The sequence below is a fragment of the Tetrao urogallus genome, assembly GCF_951394365.1.
Source record: "Tetrao urogallus genome assembly, chromosome: 2".
NCBI lineage: Eukaryota > Metazoa > Chordata > Aves > Galliformes > Phasianidae > Tetrao > Tetrao urogallus.
The window spans coordinates 33,802,620-33,825,292 of NC_136814.1; the positions used below are offsets into that span (position 1 = coordinate 33,802,620).

General features: G+C 38.0%; 1 protein-coding gene across 1 annotated transcript in view; it reads right to left on the bottom strand.

Moving 5' to 3' along the window:
• KIF26B (kinesin family member 26B) overlaps positions 1 to 22,673 on the bottom strand; it is a gene marked incomplete at both ends in the record, with an annotated part of 191,690 nt that overhangs the window by 94,785 nt on the left and 74,232 nt on the right. The window contains one exon of the mRNA XM_079550307.1: positions 6,365 to 6,548. Coding sequence (XP_079406433.1) covers positions 6,365 to 6,548 — 184 coding nt within the window. The remainder of the gene's footprint in view (positions 1 to 6,364; positions 6,549 to 22,673) is intronic.

The window sequence follows — 22,673 nt, forward strand, 5'->3', positions numbered from 1 at the left end:
ACTAACTAATTTATACAACAATCATGTTGACAAGAATGATGAACACATATGTCTCCTTTAAACGCCTCAAGGGATCATTCTTTTTTTCCCCCTTTCAGTAACCATGGTAACTTTGGACAAAAACAGCTTCCACCTCAGAAATTGCTTTTTGTAATAAAGGGTTTATCATGTAACAGTTAACTTTTTCTTCCTATACACCTGAGTGATAAAGGAGAGAGAACCACTACTTTGCAAAGGGAAGAGAACTGCTTCTCTCTGAAAAAGCTTCAAGATGGATGGCAGTAAAATGAGCTGCAGAACGCATCTTGCAGTAAGTTGCATTGGCTTTTTTGCTGATCACAACACAGGTTTTCATAGACATCTATTTAATGTATACAGTAATGTTGCAAAAATAATCCTAACATCTGCATCAGATGGTCAAAATGCAAACTCTCAGAATAAAAAGGGATGTCTCCTGTCTCTTGTGAGCTTAGTCAAAACACGCACCAATTTTGCTCCCTTCAAGTCATCTTTGCAATCATGATTCACTGAACTGATACAAAGATTGAACACAGCTATGAAAACATATTTTGACAAATATTGTTCAAATTATGATTCATACAGACTATGGCCAACAGAATAATTACTATTAACATACGTACTGTACTGTTAAAACTTGGATTAAAGCATGTCAAGGCCAGTGCAATAATTGTTGCCCTATTTAGTGAAAAGTCCAATAAATTATTTTAAAGCAGTTGCTAGCTGAGAAAAAAAGAGTTTGCAAAGTCAGAGAATTGGCATTTACTTCTGTTCCTCCAAAGACAGTTCTGAACCTACTCAGAAACCAGGATGGCTTGAGCAGTGAAGCTTTGTTCACTGTTACCTTTGGCACTGACAAAAGAAAGGCACAGAAATTCAAGTGGAGAAGCAGAAAGAAAAACCTGGGCAAGCTTGGTACTGTAGAATCAAGAAAAGCCCTAAAACAGATGAAGGATTCAAAGTCCTGCCTGAAAGATCATGGTGGTGTAAAAGAGAAAACTAACGTTGGTTGGTTCTGTCCATCTGCATGCAAGAATTTGTACTACTTTGTAAAGGAGTTGAATAGTATTAAAAATACTTGATCCATTCCTTTTATAATCACTTTCCTTAAATGGAGTAACTGCAAAGCACTGCTTCTTCATTAGCCACTTGGATCAAAAGAATAATAGTATGTTATTCAATATGCAAAGTGGGATGGTATGACATAAGACCATCTTTTGATTTTTAACACAATACTACTTAATGGAAGATTAAATTCTTACAGGCCAAGCACTAAAAATATATATTTTTTTAATTAGATCTTCTTTAGTATGTCATCAATAGACATCAGAGAAAGAAGAACAGTTCAGGAGTGTCTATCACATTGCCAGCTCACCTGCCAGCATCTTGCAAGCATCCCTGGCATTTGGCCACAGTTGCTGTTCACCTCTCACTCACGGCCCTTCCTAGATAGGACGGTCTCCATGCTCAGTCCCTGCCAGAACAATGGCTCCTGCATCTCTCACTCAGTAGATTATCAAAACAGCTCTGTCTGTGCTGCCTCCTAACCCTGCCCTACACACTCAGAAAGAGCTCCTCAGAAGTATCTGCAGTGTAACCTATTACCCCCTTTCAAAGGTTTTAATCATCTCTCTTCTACAATGCCAACCAAAACTCAGCAAGAGGTATCTAATATTAGACTGTTGACGGGTTGAGGACACCACTATGAAGATGAACAATAATATCTCTTTGTTTCTTCTTGCCTTCCGTCTCTGTCTGTCTGGTCTTCCTCCCTGCAGAAACTCTTTTTTCACAGTTGGCTTTGTTTGTTTGTTTTTTCCTGTCTGAATTTATACATTACCTAGCACAATGGGACTAGGCTCTTTAAAAATGAATCCCATTGCTACAGAAAAATAAGAAGTAAACACAGTATTGCAAATTTCAGTCCATTTTGCTAATAGGTTGGAAGTGACTTGCCAAAGAAACCTCAGTGATGACTTGCTTCTCCCCCTAACGTCCATTGCAGAGGGGTGATTTTTATGGGCAAACACTGCTGTTTTATTTTCTGATTAACAAGCACCAACAAATAATTCACAGAGAAGAATAATATGTAACTGAAGTTCAGTTATTCTCTGCCCAAACATATCAAATACCTTTCAGTGGCAGAGTTCCGTAATAGTATGCATAGGAAAATAATAAATGAAAGAAAGCACAGAGACCACATCCATTCATCCTAAACTCTGTGCCACCTGAAAACAACCCATTTACTAAGGCTGGCAGCAAAATTCTTCATTTGAGCTGTTTTTTACAGGGAATGGGAGAGTCAGCAAAACATGGTTTCAGACAGAAAGAACATTTCAGGTTTTCATTAAAAAAAAAATCTGGTTTAGTTTACTTTTTGTTTAACATAACATGGGGGTTGGGAGAAAGAGGGAAGCAGCTTGGGGAGCAAATCCAAGGAAACTTGAGTCATGGAATAATTTGTTTTTCCTGCATGGAAAGCCTGCTTTTTCTCCCCTCTATTTCTTGGCCCATTGTCAGAAAGAACAAAACAGGCTTGAGTATGTTCTAGAAAATGAGGGGACTTGGGGAAATAGCATGTACAGTCATCCAGAATAGTGCCACTCTGTCTAAGTCCAGCAAAAGAAATCTGCCACTCTCCTTTACACAATAGCTCAGAATTCAATAACTCAAAGGCAGCATAGAGAGAAGAAAAAGTGATGCTTAGGCTGTGGTAGCTTACAGAGCAGGAGCGTCATTCAGCCCAAAAGAAAACAGAGCTATGAAAAAAAAACCTGTAAGGAACAACAGACTGTTTCCCTGGGGATCAGCTCCCTTTGCCAGGAAATGCAAAGCCAAAGCAAATGTGTATGTCACAACTTGTACAAGCACCACTGCTAATTTATTTGCAATATGGTCACAAATGTTTACTTTGGGGAGAGATTCTGGAAATTAGATCCTTTACTACTTTGCTTTGACAATGCTGTATTTCCACTAGGGTCAAAGGTGTATCTAACATCAAAGTGAGATGCCGATTTTCATTATTTCATCCTCCTCCTCCTCTTGCAAAGCTGAATGCTAGCATTCCCTATGCATTTCCGCCAGCAAATAACAAAAGTCCGTATACTATACTTGTAAAAACCTGCACTCGCAGAACTGACCGCAGTCACCACTGCTGAAATGCACAACCTTCCACCTCATTGTGCTCACATCCACTGTTTGAGCTCCAGAAACATTCAGCAAGTGTTGATAAATGTCACTGGGTACCATTTTTTCCCCCATGGAGGAATTCAATGACACACCTTTGCGTCATTTGCACTTCTATGTCAGACGCCATTCTGTCAGACTGCCCTTTGTCACACAGCAACAACACGTAATGGAATACTGGTAAAAGGTTCAAAACCTACTGTCATACCACCAACATCTGCCTCTGACATCATGTACCAACATAATAAAACAGTAGACATTACTTTCAGAGCAGCCCTTGTATTCTCTTTGCCACTTCAGACTTTTCAGTTTTATCCATATCCATACTAACTGAGCTGGCTAATTAACTTTTAAAAATTTTGTTGATAGTAGAATCTTCCCGCTCAAAAAAATGTCTGTACAAGACAGTTGATCCATTCCTAAGCAACTTTAGAACTTTATGTGAATCTTTGTCATCAATTTTGAAACAAGAGTAGAATCTTTGTAAATTCTACTAATTGAAGATCTATGCTTCAAAGTTCCCAACTTTCTGTTGTGCAGCTTCTTTGGTATCCACCAACCCTGGCAAACAGAGAGGTCTCAAGCTGAAGGCAAGTCAGTAACATATCACTTCTGTGCTGGGGTCCCTGTCCCACAGCTAAGACCCTGCCTTCCTGGAAGCCAGTTCAGGGGTTCTTTGTATGCTGGCATTCCTGGGAACTGGAAACATAGGACTTTGGCAAGTCCTAGCCTTCCAACTCTGTTGAGCCAGGATTTCCAGTAACGAACTTTCCTGCTAGAGAATTCCCAGTCCGTTCAAACCCAAAGTGAACCAGAATTTTATCACACTGGGACTGTTGGTAACATGCTATTTCAATAGAAATTAAAAAAAAAAAAAAAAAAAAAAAGTTAATGAAAATAAATATTAGCTTTCCTAAACCCAGTTCTTCCTCATGGGTCCACAAATGACAGACTTATAAACTTAGAGAAAACATTATATGAAAGGAATTGCTGAGAAAATTAACAGATTTTTGCACGTTCATATCAAAACATATGCCCAAGTTGAACATAAGATACATAACAAACAACAAAAATTTAAAGCAATTAAAAGCAAACAAGCCAAGAATTCCGCTGCTTCATCTGAAGCTTTCCCATTCAGACAGTTATGTTACATTGCTATCCAGCAGTTACTCACTTACTAAGTCTCACACCTAACTCAGACATATTAAAATGTAAATTATGCTACATATGATGGGGAACTGATGAAACTATATGAACTTTAGATCATACTTACAGAATTACATAAATACAGAATTACTAGAAGAAATCATAGAGGTAAAAAATGGAACAGAACTTACACTGCAGGCTAGACATACTATTGCTAATGAGAACACTGTGGGGAAATTTTGGAGTTGGACTTGCTGATCTCTAGAGGTCCCTTCCAACCCCTACAATTCTGTGATTCTGTGAAAGAAGGAACTTCCTCTATTATGGTTACATGAACTAATCCAATTTGGTTTCCTACTTTGGATAAGGTCATGTTAAAACATTTTTTTAAACTCTTAACTATTTCTTAAATACTTTTTTAGCTCTTTATTTTGCTGGAATGCAAAATTTCTGTTTTACTTATACATCTGAAAAGCCTGGACCCTGTTCTGGCATATGGTATTGGTGGAGGAACAAATTGGGCATACTGTAAAACTGGTTTCTAAGACTTGTTTGCTAGAAATCAAAGATAAGAGGAGCAAGAAAAGTCCAGGATAAGCTTATAGTCCTTCCACAAATTTCCATATGTGCAGGAATATAAACCCTTTTCTCAGGAAGGGTGAAAACCAACTGGAAACGTATCCATGCTTTTCAACAAGGAAAATTAGTCCCTTGTTTTGCTGAATATATCCTCCATGATTGTTCAATCGAAATTTTATTTGTATTCAGATATTGCAAGACTCAAGCACAGAAATTTAAGAATTCTCAGAGGAGATGTTCTGTTGTAACTATTTTCCTTTGCAGGTTCTTACACCAACAGGTCCAAGCTTATCCCTCTTCCTGCTGAAATCAGAGTAGCCATCACTATTTTTATCACATTGTGACAGATATGTACTTTTGTGCAGGCCAGAGGAAAGAAAGGGAACCTGCAGAAAGGGAACCCTATATACTCTTTTCAAATGGGAACAGAGCAGCTATAAAAGTAATACCACTGTTCTATGAAAAATGAGAACTGTGCAATTTCACGTCCAGAATCAGCAACAGAAATGCTGAAGCACATCCTATGCTCAGTACTCCTAAATTATGCATTACAGTTTCTCTTCTAAACAAAAAGATTCGCAACAAACTCATTGTCTCTGCTTTGTATCCAATGAATATGGAAAAGCCATGTACACAGATGCTTGCATAAGAAAATCCCTTGATTAAAAAAACTGCTGTCCTCAGCAACTATACGCACTCATTCCCAGATGTAATGCACCAAGCTCTCCATTTGTGACAGGGAATAAAGGCCATTCAGACAAATTAGATAGTAATAGCAAAATATATAGGCACCTTCTCCATTGTTTCAACCATTTTCCATCACAAGTATGCACCTAAACAGTATCTTAAGAGGACACAACCCTAGACAATGGAAGGAAGTAAAATGACAGAAGGAAAAAAGGAGTAATTAATCATTATTAGCATAGGCTTTGTTCAGGTATGTGACCAAGCCTTGTCCTGACTGTATTGGAAGAAAGCCAGTGATGAGTCAAACATGAGTCAGAAGTAAATTACAGTTGTTCAGTGAAGATACCAGCCTGAACAACAAGGGCATCAGCAACCTGGAATATGCCATGGCAAGCACCTTCTACACAGTTAAAACACAGCCACAGGGACCAGCCCACACCACAAACGCTAACAGAATGGACATCATCACCACTAGGTAACATAGAGGCTCCAGTGCAACTGCACTTTGTGTAACTAGGAGCTCAAAATTTACTGCTGCACAATTAGGGCTGCCTGTGTTCAAGACCAACTTCAACCCAATCACTAGCTCACACATTTAAGTAATTAATATTGCCAGTTCTTTGTCCATGTGCAGGGACCAATCGTATACTTCATGCAAGAAAGGACACGCTCCTCTAATTCACTGGATGTTTTACCCGAAGAAAGGAAAATTATCTCCCATAGATAATAAGAGTTTTGAGATGCCTACCTTGCCCACACCAGGGGTGTCTTTCACTTTGCTGACTGCTCTCAACAAACAAGGTGGTGCAGGGGGTGGGGAAGCCTGAAGGATACTGCTGAAGCTGGTAGTGAAGAGAGGAGACTCAGGAACAGATGATGCAGAAGGCCTGTGCTTCTTCTTTTTGGAGGACAGGTTCAATTTCTGAGCGGCTCTGTGGGAAAAATGACAAGAGTAAGATAAATCATTCCAAAACTCATCAACACAAGCAGTCAAGAATAAACAAAGGTTATTACCAGGTTACCACCCACTTAGGATATATCTCAATGTTGACCACTCTGATTCCAACACTTTTATTATTCTGATTATATTCTGGTATAATTTGCATTAAGTAGGGTCTGGACCAGGCCTCTGTCACTGTCTCGTCTGTTTAAATAAGTCAGCCTGCAAGAAAGCTCCTGAACCTCCAATTAAATCAATGAGCTATATGTCAATTTCTATTATAAAATTCATTTCAGTCACCAAGTGGTTGAGACAGAACTGTTTGTCATTCATAAATCTCCAGTTGAAAATTGAATACCTGTGCAGTGTTTGGATATAAGCAGTCATTGTTAATGCTAATTAGTATTAAATGCTCAGGTAGATTTCTGAGGCATAAGAAGTGCACAAGCACACAATTTTAAATTTATAGCAATTCTTAAAATACAAGACAATCTAAACACTGAACAAATGGTGACCAATGAAAATATTACTCTTTGCAATGAGATTGAGATTGAGATTGATTGAGGCAATCATACCAACTGCATTAACCACTAAATAGGGAAAACAACAAAGACTGTTTTTAAACTACAATATTAGATAGGAAAACCGAAGTTTGTATAGATTACAGGTTTGTTTGATTAAGAAGCTAAGATTTTCTGGAACAGAAACATTCAGTACAATTCAACACAGCCTTTGTTGCAGCTGTTTTGTCCCAACACAAATTCATTCTGCATTACCCAGAGATAGTGTTGATATTAACAATGCTGCCCCAGGTTTTCCCTTTTGCAAAATGGACACTTTAAACAGTGCAGATCAACTAAAGCATAATTTCCAAGGAAAGCTGGATATAATAATTCATGAGGCTACTTTCATGCCTTGTTTTGGCAGACAGATCATGACTTGAGACAGGTATAAAAGAAGTCTATATTGACAGTAGCTCTCCTTACCCTGCTAAAGTGTGACAGTCAAGACCAGTAATATAAAACCCTACTAGGTTTTAAGAAACTTTTGCTTCATTATGGTGATATCCAGTATATGTTACCCAACTCTGAACTTCCAAAAGTGATTATTTTGTCTCAAGAAGATAGGGAAAAAAGACTGAATATATGTGTGTATATATATATATATATGTGTGTGTGTGTGTGTGTGTGCATATGTGTGTGTATGTGTATATAATTTTTCTTTCATTCTGGTACATAAATACCTCGTGTTTGTATCAGATGTCTCAAACACATGAACAAATTACTTCTGGGCATGAAGCTGCCATACGTCAGCTGATCGTGAGTGCACTGCATGCATTCCCAGTGTGTACTCTTTTAGCCAATGGCAAATGCAAAGCAGTTCCAGACAGATTAGGTTTTAATAAAAGTAGGGGATTTTAATTTACTTGACAAAGAATTACAACTCAGAACTTTCTCTATTATCTCCTTGTCTTTGCCCTTGTCCCTTTCTGCTTTATTAAGACACTGGTATTCATAACTTGGTATTCTCTGTTAAGATTGCCTGTTTTTTTTTTTTGTTTGTTTTGTTTTTTTTTTTGTTTTTTAAAGTATAATCAGAATGAGTAGGTCAAAACCAAATGGAAAAAAAAAAATGTTCCTCTTCCTAGTAATATTTAAATAACTGGAAAGGGTTCAGTGATTTCAGCTTCCACATATTTATAAAGCTGCCCATGCTGAATAAAGATCTTTCGTGTGCCTTGGTTCCATTATAATATTTAAAGCAAAATCTTTTACTATGTGCAACAACTGAACATACAAGTATTAAAAAAACACAGTGAAAAATTTACTATGGTTTTTTACATTGTCAAGCTCATTAATTCAGGTGTGAATAAGGGCTCTACCCACTATGGTCTTGCTGATTCACCCCAGGTGAATATGCATTTCCTAGAAAATATTTTCTAGGTTGCCTGAGCCTTACCTCTATTTCATCACTAAATGCTTCTGTACATTATGCTGCTCCTTTTACAAGGCTGATAGTTTAATACAAACTACTTATTGAACCAATCAAGCCCATAGGTAGCATTTTTCTTAAAGAAAAGATACCAGTCTATTCAAAACCTTGAAGCTATGCTCTAGTTTGACATCTACAACCTTTGAGATTGCATTCAAATAGAAGAACCTGCATTTTACTTCATATTTTTGGTCTTCAACTGGTAAAACATACGAGAAAAAAAGCAATGAACTATCTCTCTCCACTTTGTAGGGTTTTCTGTTTTTCCCCAAGGAGAGAAAAATCAATGAATGGAGGGCAAGAAAATCATTTATAAGCCATATTAGACTTCACTGAATTTTGAAAGAGATCAAAAAGGCAATAAGCCTCAGGTAATTCCCAGAGCATTTAACTAGGAAGGAAAGTATAACTTAACCAGATGTAGACTGCAAAGCAGCACAGTGTGGCTTTCTTGTAAGCATATTTCCATGAATAAAAGCATTCAGATTGGGCAGCTAGCATTACTCTGAATGCTGCTGGTCACACAAGCTGCAGCTGATTTGGCCACTTGATCTAGCATAGATTAGAAATTGTCACATTTTTTTCTTCCAGGCAAGTCAGAAGCCTGGCTCTCCCACTCTGGACCATGGGAGCGCCAATATTCCTGCAGCTCACTGCCAGCCCAGCCTAGCTAGCAGCTGTTAATACTCTGCTCACTGTACAAGAGCCAGCTAATTTGTTTTCATTTAGTCTCTATTATAATAGGACTCTGATTTCTGCTTGAGACTATGCATACTGCTGCAGTAATGGCGATGATGGCAGCCTGGCTTCATGTACTGGCAATAACTGGTTATACTCTTAGTTACTTTACATCTCACTTGAGCCAAGAAATATCAGCTGTGAACTACACAGGGGTGCACAGTGGGCTCTTGTATGATGTGGGCTGATATACTACGTGGGGTACAACAGGGAGAGGGACAGTGCCGGCAGAAACACCAAGGAAACTTGATCCAAATTAAACTTCTTAAGTGGGTAATTTAAACAGTATTCAACCATGGTGTGGACACACTCATTCACAACAGAAGTGTCTTTAATGTATTTAACTGAGCTGTCTTCCAAAGGAAGACTGATTTAAAGCCCTTCAGCGTCACTGAAGTAGTCACTACTTCAGTTAAGTTGTAATGTTTTTTCTGAAAGTCTCTGTATAAACAAGCAGATGGAGACTTTTTGAAAGCTTAGAAGATTTGTGGAAAAATAAAAATAAATCACAAGATCAAGATTTAAGATTGCAGGAGGATGTTAGAAACCTGATTAAAGTTCACTCCAAATCAAATTGACAGGTAAGGGGAAGTGGTTCCAACGTTCATCTGGTTCACTGAAAAGACTGAGTTTATTTCTCAAAGGAACATTCTTTGCTTTTTTTTTCTTGCAAAATACAAGTTTAATAGGGTATACCTTGAGGCAGTTAAAATTCTTTGCACCTCCCACCTATGTAGAAATGGGGACGTATTTTTTTCTCTCAAAATTCCACGGGTGTGTTGGGATTGTCAGACACACACTGTAGAGCTATCTCCCTTAGGGTGGAAGCCAATTCAAGATTGATGAAAACTTTCTGAAAACTGAAGATCATCTGTGGTATTTATAGAAGAAATGGAAGTACTCTAGATAAGTTTCCAAAGAGTACACTTTATCTCTAAGCTCTCAGATACCTTTCAGCAAGTACAGAGAGATAAATTAACAGAAATTCATTAAATAATCAATTTTTAACATAGAAGAAAGGCACTGCTATGGAAGACTCAAGCATTTCTACTAAGAAAATTATTCATACTGCTTGTAGTAATAAATGAATGAACTATGAAGATGATGAAACTCTTCAGACAAAATAAAAGGCATTGTGGAAAATTGTAAATACATTGTTTGGAAAGGCATCTGGGTAATACACTACAGCATTTACAAGGAAACAGGGTGGAAGTAGCAGCTTGAACATTCATGGTTTCTAAATTAACTTTGGCTGCTCTCAAAAAGCAGTTTCAAGAAGCTGAGGACAACTCCGTATACCATTTTTTTGCTAAGCAATAGTCATGGGAGAAAAAAAAAAGTGAGAACAAAAATTTCTGTTACACTGCTTAAAGAAAATAATGCCTCCCTGCAATACATAATGCTCACATACATTCAGCTTGAACAGAGTACTGCAGGCATAATTGCATGTAAGATATGAACTTTGTGGGACTTGGCTGTGACAGCTCATAGCATATTTGTTTCCTCTCATTTAATAAGAAAGAAGGTACTGCTAATAAAATTCAAGAGACACTTTTCAAGTTTTCAGTTACACATCATCCAAGGCAAAATTAAAACTCTGGAACTCGCTGTCAAAGTGGAGGTCAGTCAGGCCAACAGATTTGTTAGATTCAGAGGAGATTAGACACCTAGGTGAATAATTAAAATACTATTCACATTTGTGTCAGCGGAGATCATCACAGACAAGTAAAACTGACTCATACTTCAGTGCCTGACAAACCCTTTACCACTGACATGTGAAATTTCCTTAGGTGCATATCTCTGTATAATTATTCATTAGTGGAGTTTTATATTATACTATGTTGCATCCAGTATTTATTATTCTTGGAAACAGAATTTGAGATAACAGAGTCCAGTGAGCTGATATATCAGTTTTTCTATGACAAAACAAAAATTGAAATTATGTTCACTTATATATTTTATTTTCCACAGAGAAAAAGGCACTTGAGGGAGGCTAAATAATCATGCACTAGCTAACTTTGATTTCAACATTTGCACTATAGCTGTCTCTTTCTCTCTCTCTCTCTCTCTGTTTTTGTTTGGAGGCATGCATTTCATTTCATAAGCAGAACACTCTCTGCTAGGTGCAGTTCTGAAGAAGCAAGGCATGAACTTCATATATGGAAGGATGTCTTACTTCAAGATGATCTGGTTTTATAACCTCAAAGGAGATTAATTGTCTGCTCTAGTATAATTAAAACCTTCCCTTTAATAATGGAAAACTATTTTTCCTTATGTATCTTTCCGCTGAGTTGAAAAACAGACATAAGTTTACTTTGGAAATCAGTCTCCTGAATGAAGTCCCTAGGCATATATGTATGAATACACCACTAGAGGTAACAAATCTGTGACCAACGCTGCTGGTTACACAGAGTGAAATGTTCATATATATCAATTTCTATGGTCTCTGATTGGTCACCTACCAGTGAAAGAAAACATTGCTCAACCTCATCCTCAACACATAAGCCCTGCTGATGACATGTAAACAAAAAAACCTGGCCATAATTCTTCCTGGAGAAAAAGTAGAAATTGTTGACTGCCACCTACTAAGTAAATTGTAGTCTGCTTAGAATCCTAACTAACCGATGGAATGTAAAACAAGAACATTCTGGAACTCTGCCAGTATTTTTTACTACTTCCAACTGACATGTTTACAAACATGGGTTCATGGTGTATTTTCTGTTTCTAGTAAACAGATTTATTTAAATGAGTCATCATATCATATAGGTCCTCATGTAGCTATATCATCAGAACCAACGTGATATAGCAAAATTACAATCATACAAAGCCTTTTTCTATGAAAAATGACAGTCTTGATTTTTGGCTACACGGGGTCAATCTACAGCTGCCTCTTGAGGATCTTTAGATACTTAATTTTATCAGTTACGTATGGCCTTTACAAACTGGATACTGATAGTGATATGCACATTTTCCAATTACAGAGACATAATCTACCCCAAAGAGATTCTGGTTCTCCCAGTCATCTATATAGAACATACAGGCTCACTGAGGTGACATTACAGCTGAGATGACCTAGGTACTATCGCGAAAATGGGAGGTTCCATATGCTCCACTGTCCTGTCTGTATCATACTTTCCCCTCCTTTTCTTCTTTCCTCAAACTTATTTAAGGCTGGCTGCTACTGACTTAACTTACTGAACTACTTCACGCTACTGAGTGCTCTAAATCATATCTACTTGACTTGGCTAATATATCTGAATTACTATGGCAAGCACTTTGCCAACCTTAAAATCTAAGGCATGTGATACTAAATATGGTCTCATGCAAAATCTCATCTCATTCAGCCAAGCGTTAACCAATGCCCCTAGGTCCATTTTCTCTACGCAGTCTTCCAGTCACTCTACCCCAAGTCTGTAACTTTGCCTGGGGTTGTTGTGGCCAAAGTGCAGGATTCAGCACTTGTTCTTGCAGAACTTCATCCCACTGGCTTCAACCCAGTGATCCAGCCTGTCCAGATTGCTCTGTAGGGCCTTGCTACCCCTAGGCGGATCAGATCAACACTTCCTGCAAACTTGGTGTCATCTGCAAACTTACTGAGGGTACACTCAATGCCTTCATCCAGGTCATCAATAAAGATATTGAACAGGATAGGCCCCAGTACCGACCCTTGGGGAACACACCATTCATGACTGGTCGCCAGTTGGATTTAACTCCATTCACCACCCCTCTCTGGGCCTGGCCATCCAGCCAGTTCTTTATCCAGCAAAGACTGTACCCATCCAAGCCTGTACCCGGCAGTACTAGCTTCTTCAGGAGATGCTTCACAGGATGTTTAACTAACAAGTGAATGGTGTTTTGGTGCAGGGTGCCTATTCATCATCTGCTGCAAACAGATGTTATCGCCTGAGAAGCTTGCTACAGGAGCAGAGAAAGAATGATCTCAAAGGCTTTTTTCCTATCCCTCCATGAGTTTTTTTCATCCAAACTGAAAGGAAAATGACAGAGCTACAAAACTTGCAGTCAACTTGCCATGTCCCAGCCCACAGACCCTGCCCTCCAACAGGAATTATAAGCTAAGAATGAAAATCAGGGCAACTTCACACCACTGTAATTCTCTGTGTGGCTAAATCCAGGGCTGTGGCATTGCAGCTTAGTGAGCAATGTAAAGAATGAAATAAGAATCCTCAGAGGAACATTTTCTAGATTTGTAGTTCCAGGAAGATCCTTAGTATTTGTGTTTAATTATTTTACAATGCCTTTAAAATCTGGAGATAATTCGCACTTTCTGCTTATGCTGTAGAAGGTATAATAAACATCTCTCTAATGCCCAGTAAACACTTGCCCCTTATTGTTCTCATTATTTGTATGCATGCCTTCAATTTCATAGCAACAATAAAGCTATCCCAGGCTGCTGTCTTTTACTTCTTGGGTGGTTAATTCAGATGTTTTGACCAGAATGCCTTAGCAACTGTGCTCTCCCCCAGAACTGTATTAAAACTGTCCAGAAATTCATTATTTTTAACTTATTATTTAATTCACTCAAAATAGGGCTTATTCAGAACATGCCTTATAAAATGTGAGGCTTGTTGTACATAGGTAATCTCAGTGGAATTAACAGCTCAGCCTTGCTCTTATATTAAGCTCAAATGTGTGTAAATCAGAACTGCTCTTAGTTCCTACAAGATGAAGAAAAATCAATATGCTTGAAGATCTATAGCTTAATAGGAACCTCAAGTCTTACACAAATACATACTGCTGGACAGAGGACTCTGTTCAATACTACTATTATTTGGGTGAAACTCACATTTATACAAGGACACAACAAGATACTAAAACTGTTTGTCATGCCATTACTGTTTGATCCAAAAAAACACCAAATGAAAGAAACAACTCTTAAGAAAATGCTCAGCACCAAAACACAGGAAAAAAATCACAAGTTGCTTAATTTATTCTAAAGGCTACACAGAGGATGTTTTTATGATTAATCTAATTTTTTTTTAATCTGAAAACTACTTTTATAAAAAATAGTAGTCACACAAACAACTAATCACAGCATTATCCCATTCCTGGAAAACCGTAAGGATGAGTTGAATAAGTGTCCACTGCACGCTTAATGCATGAGGCAGATCATTATACTCAGATAAAATAAAATCAGATGTTTAGCCCTAGTTTAATACAGGAAGAAAAACAGCTACATATACTGTAACTCAAAGAAATTAAAATATAAGTAGTTATCAATTACTGTCACGGTTAGTTGGCAATGCATTATCAAGCCGCATGGGAAAACTGCACAAGCAGGAGCTGATAGCCACGGACCAGAGTAGCCCTAATTTCTATCCCACATCGCTGAAGAAGAGGGCAGTAGTATCTTGCAAGGAAAGGCCCTAAACAAGCTCTATTCCAGCTCACGTTTTGGGTGTTAAGCATTCTTGCCTGTATACACGTAAGATTTAGATAATAAATGTTACCATTGCCCCTAAGTATTAAAACTGATGTGCACTGTTTTATATTTGCACTGTTATTTTGTAAAACGAGAAACATACGCAGATCTGTCAGTCTTCAAGCATTAGCTGGAAAATATTAGGGGCACAGATGTACTGTTACACTGTTCTCTGCTGGAAGTACCACCAGGGTTGGCTGGCAAACAGCTGTCCCTCATGTCTGAGATCACCCACCAAACCTCAACCCCTGGGACAGAACTTCTGGTTAGCCAGTCCCCAGCTGACTCTCCTCACCATCAAGAAATAATTACAGTTATTGCCGCAACTCAGAAACGTGACTAAGAGCGGCTTTGCAACAAGAGGCCGACAAACCATTGGCCATTTAATAACAGTCCTTAAAATCACATAAAGCCATTCTTTTAATTTTAAGTTTTATGAGCCTTATAAGATTGAGGTTATTTTATTACCTTCATTGCTAAAACCTGGACACACACTGTGAGGGAAACTATTCTGCTTTATTTCTGGCCCATCCAGCAAAACCCTTTCATGATACCAGGAAGTAAAGCAGCCAGCACACAGATTCACAGCCCAATTTGTCATTGTTTAACTTTCTGGTTGGCAGAACAATTAAAGAGATACATGAAAAGGCCAAACGGCAGGTAAGCTTTATCATTTTCTTTGCCTCGTTAATATTTCCAAGGCCAGTATATTTAAAGTAACACCTGAATACAAATGATAAAATATCCTGACAATGTTGATGCACTGAAATTCAATACACTTAAGCCCAGCTCTGACAAGCAATCAATCTTCTGTTATAGTCAGAAATATTTCGTTTGAGAGTTCCTTAAAGTCCTGTCTTTTACTTAGGTCACTACCTAGAAATAATAATTCTTCAAGAGAGGCTTTTTTTCTTCTTCCTCAGCAGTGGCATAAAACAAGCACCACTATAATGAAGTGTTTTGAAATACATCCATATTTCAATTACTGAGTGATATTTTTTTCCATCTCTAGCATGTAGCCAAGACTTGCATTTCTTCTCAGCTTTCTCTTGGCCCTTCCAAATTCACCTTTCTTCTACCGAGCCCAACAGAAGCACACTGGAAAGACACATACAGCACACAATTTGAGAAGGCATGAGCTTAAAGCACAACATGGGTTTTGCAATGTATAATTTGTTTTGTGCATGTTTTGAAGAAGCTCTAGCTTATTAAATAAGTCACCTTGTTCATCTTTTCCTAAAGTAATTTAGTTCTTTAGCTACTGGAGCCCATATATAATACATTAAGGTCCAAGACTGAGGTTCTGCTATTAACAGGCTGCACACTTGTCAGTAACTTATACACAAAGCAGAGAAAACAAAATATTATGACCCCACCTTTACTCTGCTGAAACGTAATTCATGAACTATGGCAAATAGTAATTTAATCTAGATCTCCTCAGCAGAATCACACAACTGCTTGCTCTGCCTTTGGGGAGGCTGAGAGCATGCCCAAAGTACCTACAAGAAGGGCATAAAGATGATGGAGTCAGGCACTTCAGAGTGGTGCACTGTGGGAGGACAGAAGGTAATAAGAATATGCTGAAAAATTAGAGTAAGATGGGGTTTAAGAAAAAGGTGCTATATTTTGTGGACAGACAAGCAAAGCTGTCCATTCTCCGTCCTAGGGGGTGGGTTAAAACTCAAACAAATCAAGCCCTAGGCAACCATCTGATCTCAGAGATGAGCTTGCTCTGAGCAGACTCTGAAGGAGTGGGACTTGAAAGACCCTGAAGTCCCTTCCAGTTTACTTCATCCAGCAGAACTCTAAAACAAATTAGCACATTTCTGAGATCAGAATAATAAAAATACTATGCCTCTTTTGTCTTACAAAATATCTTATTTCTGAAAGTTTTCAATTAAATCATTCAGCATCAGTCTCAGCAATTTTTTCAATCTAAAATGAAAGGTTTTGTTTTCAGAATATTAATTCAAATATAACTGAAACAGATTTCCAGCTACAAATGGAAAAAAAAATCGCAAATGTATAACCAAAATATGTTTTTAAAAGTCTCGATTCTTGATCTGGGGAAAAAAGTAAACTAAATCATCAGAAGACAATGAAATAATTTGACTGAAATCTACATTTCTGAGGGGAAAAGTTTGGTAAAAAGTTCACCCACACCACTTCCAGTGCTTTAAGACCTTCGCTCTTTAACTACTGAAGCCTCAGAAATCATTACTACAAGGAAACAAATGTTCTCATCTTACAACGCACCCATGCCCAGCCTCTTGCTCTGCATTCTGCTGGCTCCTCTGTGAGCTGACCTTAACATTTAGCCTTAATCATGCTCCAGAATGAAAAAAAATTATGAAACTGGAAAACACTAGTAATAGTTGGCAATTATTGTTACTACTTAAGCAACACTTTTGTACTTCTCTTTTCCTACTTCCAGTCAAGTGAAATGAAAAACATGGAATTAAACACAAAGTAGTAAGTCATTGCCAGGAAGAAGTGAACAGTAGAGAGGTGTGGTACTGACATAGAATCATAGAATGGCCTGGGTTGAAAAGAACCATAATCATCTAGTTTCAAATCCCCTGCTACAGGCAGGGTCACCAACCACTAGACCAGTAAGAGAAAGACTTTCATCTGCAGCTTTTTATTACCTTTACAAATATCAGTGAAAGCCAATTTATTTTCAGTTCTGAAGGTACTTCTCATGCAAACTGCTACACAAACAAGCATTTGGCATTTTGTTTTGTTTTGTTTCTTAGCAAAAGTATTTATAAAAATACCTCTTTTTAAACATTATTTATAATGGTTCAGAATTTTAGGCAAAAAAAGGTATCTTCTAAATGCATCCTATCATAGATAAAGAAGAATTTGTTTGATTTCATTTGAACATCAGCCTCTACTGATCAATTCATACCCACATGCAATCCTCTGTTCTACATGAATTTATTGTCACTAGGTCATGTTAAATATTTATAAAATACAGCTAAAACTGATTCTGGAGGTAGGGAATCAGACAAATTAAGCCAGGGTCTTGTTGGCTCTTCTAGACTGTTAAAGGACTGCAGCCTCTAAGTCCCATAGGCCCATGGCAAACGCACACCAGAAAAATCTTTTCTCTCAAGATGAAAACTAAAAATTTACTTTCTTCTGTGACAAATCTTTTGTGGTACATTTTTGTCATCCACATGCTGGAGTGTTGCATTTTGCTCTAATGAGAACTAGGTGTGAATGTTTCATGCAGTACAGTCAGAATGAAAGCCCGTTCTCCAACCATGAACGCATGAGAAATCCACTACCAAGGAGGTGATTATTCAAACATTTTAAATGATTTTATGCAGCTACCAAAAAAAAAAAAAAAAAAAAAAAAAAAAAAACCACCAAAAAAACACTTTTGCACAATTTGTTTTACTGTTGATTTTTAAAACTGAAGCATTCTCTTCCTATTTTCAACAGGCATATGGATACAATCATCTTCCAGAATTGTCTATCTCCTAAGCTGGTTGCCTCATCTTTCCACAGACAGGGCTTTCTTGTTATCACAAATTCTCACAAGAATTCTGATTCATTTTCTTTGTATGTTTTTCCAGGATATGGGCTCTGTGGAAGAAGGACTAGAGTATACAGTGCGCAGAGAACTACAAGGTATCAGTTTGGTCCTGGGGAAGGACCCTGAAATCCATCAGCTGGAATTAGAGTTGTTTGATAACCCACTTCATAATGGCAAATTAAACATGTTGGATGATAAATATATGCAGTGGATTTTTTTCCCATCTTTTTGAAAAAATTGATTGTTTACACTGATACCTTGCAGCTTGTGTTATTGGTAAGCTGGAAGATCAAATCCTGCATGCAGAAAGATCTGAGTATTCTTTGATTTCCAAACAAAAAGATAACAGAGAGTCACATTCTTCCTTTTTGTTCTACTGTAGCTACAGCAAGGCACAAGCAATCCAAATGCTTCTCCACTCTGTGTTTACCCCCTTTTTTCCATTCTGAAAATCTGATCATCCCTGTTACACTTGGCATATTGGTCATTTTAACTAAATGTAAACCCCTATACACAATAGCTAGCCAGAATTTAAAACAGAGAATTCAGTTTCCAATGTCATGAGACTCTGCTCTCAACTGATTTTTTTTATCCGATTTGAACAAGAGAGGACAGCAACCTTATTGAATGGGCAGTGTAGTTAAAATGATGTAACCCAGTGGTGATCTGACACATCTGGGGTCTCCTCTTTGCATTAAACTCTCCATCTCCTCTGTAGTAAAACATTCTCCTGTTGAAGTTTAAGATCAAAATGAAAAAGTCATTACATCTGTAAGGTATCCATTTGAGACTTATTTAGGCTGCCTAGCTTTATCAGTTTAGGCTTCCTGGGCTCAGAACAAAATAGCGCAGAACCCTGAGGAGCTCCAGGCAGGCTCCCGCTTCATCCTCCCTCCTTGATTCTTCCATGTCCTCAGACCCAGCAAACAGAGATTACAATCAACCCTTTCCAAAACTATTAGCAGATACCAGAATATTACAACACTTTCCCTTCTCACGACCTAAAAAAAGCACTCTCAACAAGCCACAGAGTTTAAAAACTAAACTTAAGTTACACCACTTTCAGCAGTATGGTTATAGCAAACAAGCCTCTTAGTGTGAAGGTATTTATTCTGGCACACAGTTTATTCTCATTCAGCAAGTGGAATAGCAGAATATAATGTAAAGTACCAACTAATGATAAAATTGCAGTTATGCAAGAGGATGTTGTACTGACACAATTGCTTTGGCAGGAAGAAATACACCTCCCAACAAAAATGTCCTTACTAGGTTATGTCTGAACACACAAACACAATGGAAACCATCTTACTTTTCCCTGAACACATCTCCATCCAAGCCAGTCCTGCTTGCAGAGACTGAAGAGCAATAACACAGAAGAACACGGTACAGGCAATGGGTCTTGTTAGCTTGTACAAACATCACCTCCCTGCTTCACACTTAAGCTGGGATAGAACAGCACCATGTCAGACAAAGCTAACAGTCCACAGATCATTCTGACTCATCAATATCAGTGGCTTCTTTTTTCTGTCATTTGATTAGATGATCTTTTCTGTTGAAAAGCTAGGAGGTTTTTGTTTGTTTTTTGGGGTTTTTTTGTTGTTGTTTGTTTTTTGTTTTGTTTTACTTTTTCCATTATTGTCCTATCAAGTCATTTAATCAAATAATACTGGAAACTCGGCAGGTGGATAAAATGCACTTGGCCCATCACTAACACACACCTGTGGCCACTCAAGAGTGATGCTGCAGTCCTTTACTCTATTATCAGATTCTGCTTACTACATAAAGTCAGACTTTCATTTGCCATTTTCATCAGGCTAGAGCTCATTTATACTCCCCTCTGGATTTATTTGAATATTGTTCTAGATAACAGTCTCTGAAAATGAAGATACAGAAAGAAAAACTATGGACTGTGTGACACATAATTAAACAGCATGTTGTACCAGGAGAAACGGTATATCCACAGGGGCTTTTTGTACCTTTATATTTCACATCTTTACTGCTGCATGGAGGTGCACATCATGTTAAATGCAAATCAATACCAATAGGGGCAGTTTCAATGAATCTTGGGAGACAGCAGTGTGCTTTGAAGCTCACTGAGGCCAATCTTAGATTCTCTTGTTTCTGAACGTACAATAAATCTGCTGCACAAGTTCAGTTTTGCAAGGACCTCAACTCTTGCGATGTGCTTAGCTCCCACTGAGACTAATGGGATCAACATTTCAGGAGCAACACATTTCAGGAACAGGCATTTTCTGAGTTACGAAATTCCTTTTTGTGGGCCCCATCCCGCACACTGATGTGTACCCCTGATGCTACTGAAGGAAGTAGAAAACACTCAGTAGCCTGAAGGGGGAGATTACAGTAACCCTAAGACTAGAAGAGAAGACAACGGGGCAATGAATTACATCAACTCCTAAGTACCTGGATGGGAGTAAAAGTGGCTTGCAAGCACACACAGGCTAGCTGAACAGATTTGGGAACCAAGGGTGTATGAAGGGCATATGACTACACCATCTCTCTCTCTGATAATGCAAGAAAAAGTCAAATTACAAAAAAGAAAAAGCTTATTTTCATGGTTTTTTTCATCAAGATTAAATAAGATTTCAGCAGAAGGGCAGTCACAATGGCTTATTAAATAAGGACAATTTTCTGATATTCTGAAGCTCGCTGAGTAGTAAAAAAAGCTCAAACAGAAATTGTCTCAGTAGTCTATTTTAAGGATTCATCTTATGTAACAGGAAGCAGGCACAGTTATTCTGGATGCTTGAACACCGTCTGTCACATTGCCACAAGCTAAGGAAGAATAAATAACTACGTGCGGCCACTTGAAGATTGTTAGTTTTAATTAGTCTGTAATAATATTGGTTACATAAATCCTCGTAGGCTGAATTAGTGGAAAGAGTCAAGGAGATTAAGCCTCCACAATATCTGAATTATTCCAAAGCTGAGGGACAGACAGGTCTGTGCTTCAAATGACAAGCCAGGAGAGGGGCAACAGTCAGTGTGTTGTACACACTGGTCTGAATTCCTTAGGACAGAAAGACAACATTTTCAATGAGGTATGAGGTATGTGGCTGATTCTTGGTGAAGGAGGACCTTCGCATCCAAAAGCTAACAAGTAAAGAATCACCTTAGCCTGTGAGTGCTACAGTTCTGCCCAGTGTTGCTGGTGGAGAGACTTAATGCTCCCTCTCTACTGATACAGAGGAGCAACACAGGGCAGGATATGGTGCTCAGTTTCCTAAGCTTCTAGGTTAGGGGTTCTTTTACACTCAGTCAACAGCTTAAAACCTGACATTTTTGAGCACAAGGCATCTTTTAGCATTTACCAAAGAAGCTGAAATATCTTCATATTTTGGACAAATAGCCAAGCAAAACACAATTTGGCACATGGCTTTGGTCACAAGAAGAGACTCATTAAGGTTGGAAAAGACCTCTAAGATCATCTAGTGCAACTATCAACTCATCACCACTATGGCCATTAAATGTGAAGGAAAAAGAGATGTACTGGAACTTTGCAAAGTTCTGTGAAACGTCTCAGTGCCTTAAAGCTACATATGCATAACCTTTTAAGCTTCAGCATACATGAAAAGTGAAACAAAATAACCCATTCTGTGGATACTACCTAGGGTTGTGGAGCTTCCCTCCTGCAAACCACTGCTGCTTCTCCCCAGACTGCTCAGGTGTACAGCTCAGAAGTACTAACTTACACAGAAAGGCAGTGCCACCAAGAAACTTTACAAAACTCAGGAAAAAAGAAACAAATATTTTATGCACTAACATAACTATACACAGTACATCTGGGGCAAATTTTGAGGAAATCTAAGTTGCTGTCACTTCGCATACTTCTGTATGATTTCATAGCAGCTGGTTCATGGTGTCCTTAAAATTTGTCCCAATCTTTATCCTGAATTACTATGAAATTGCCTCTTCTGATGTGAAACTAAAACCCTTCTAATTCATAAATGACTGTTAAAGTAGGAGGGAAAAAAACAAAGGATGAAAGTTAGGTCAACTAATAAAAATAAAAACAGCAAGTTAAAATATCCATGAGTATTATTAATGGCTAATGTAATGTTTAACTATTTTGATCCAATCAGTTCTTGCTATGCTGAACCAAAAAGAGAATGACTCACGTAGGCACATCTTTTACACACAAAAAACTTCTGCATAGCTGCATGCTAGCAACTTCTCATAATAACTAACGCATAAACCAAGAAAGCAGGCTGTTTTGATTACACTTTAAAATGGGCCTACTGGAAGTTATTAAAAAAATAGCAAAGAACATACTGGAACTTCTTTGATTCACCATCCAAATAACTATAATGCATTACTGACATTGCTTTCCAATCCATCATTATCATTACTACATTATGGCTAGATAATCAAATGCAAGTAACTTT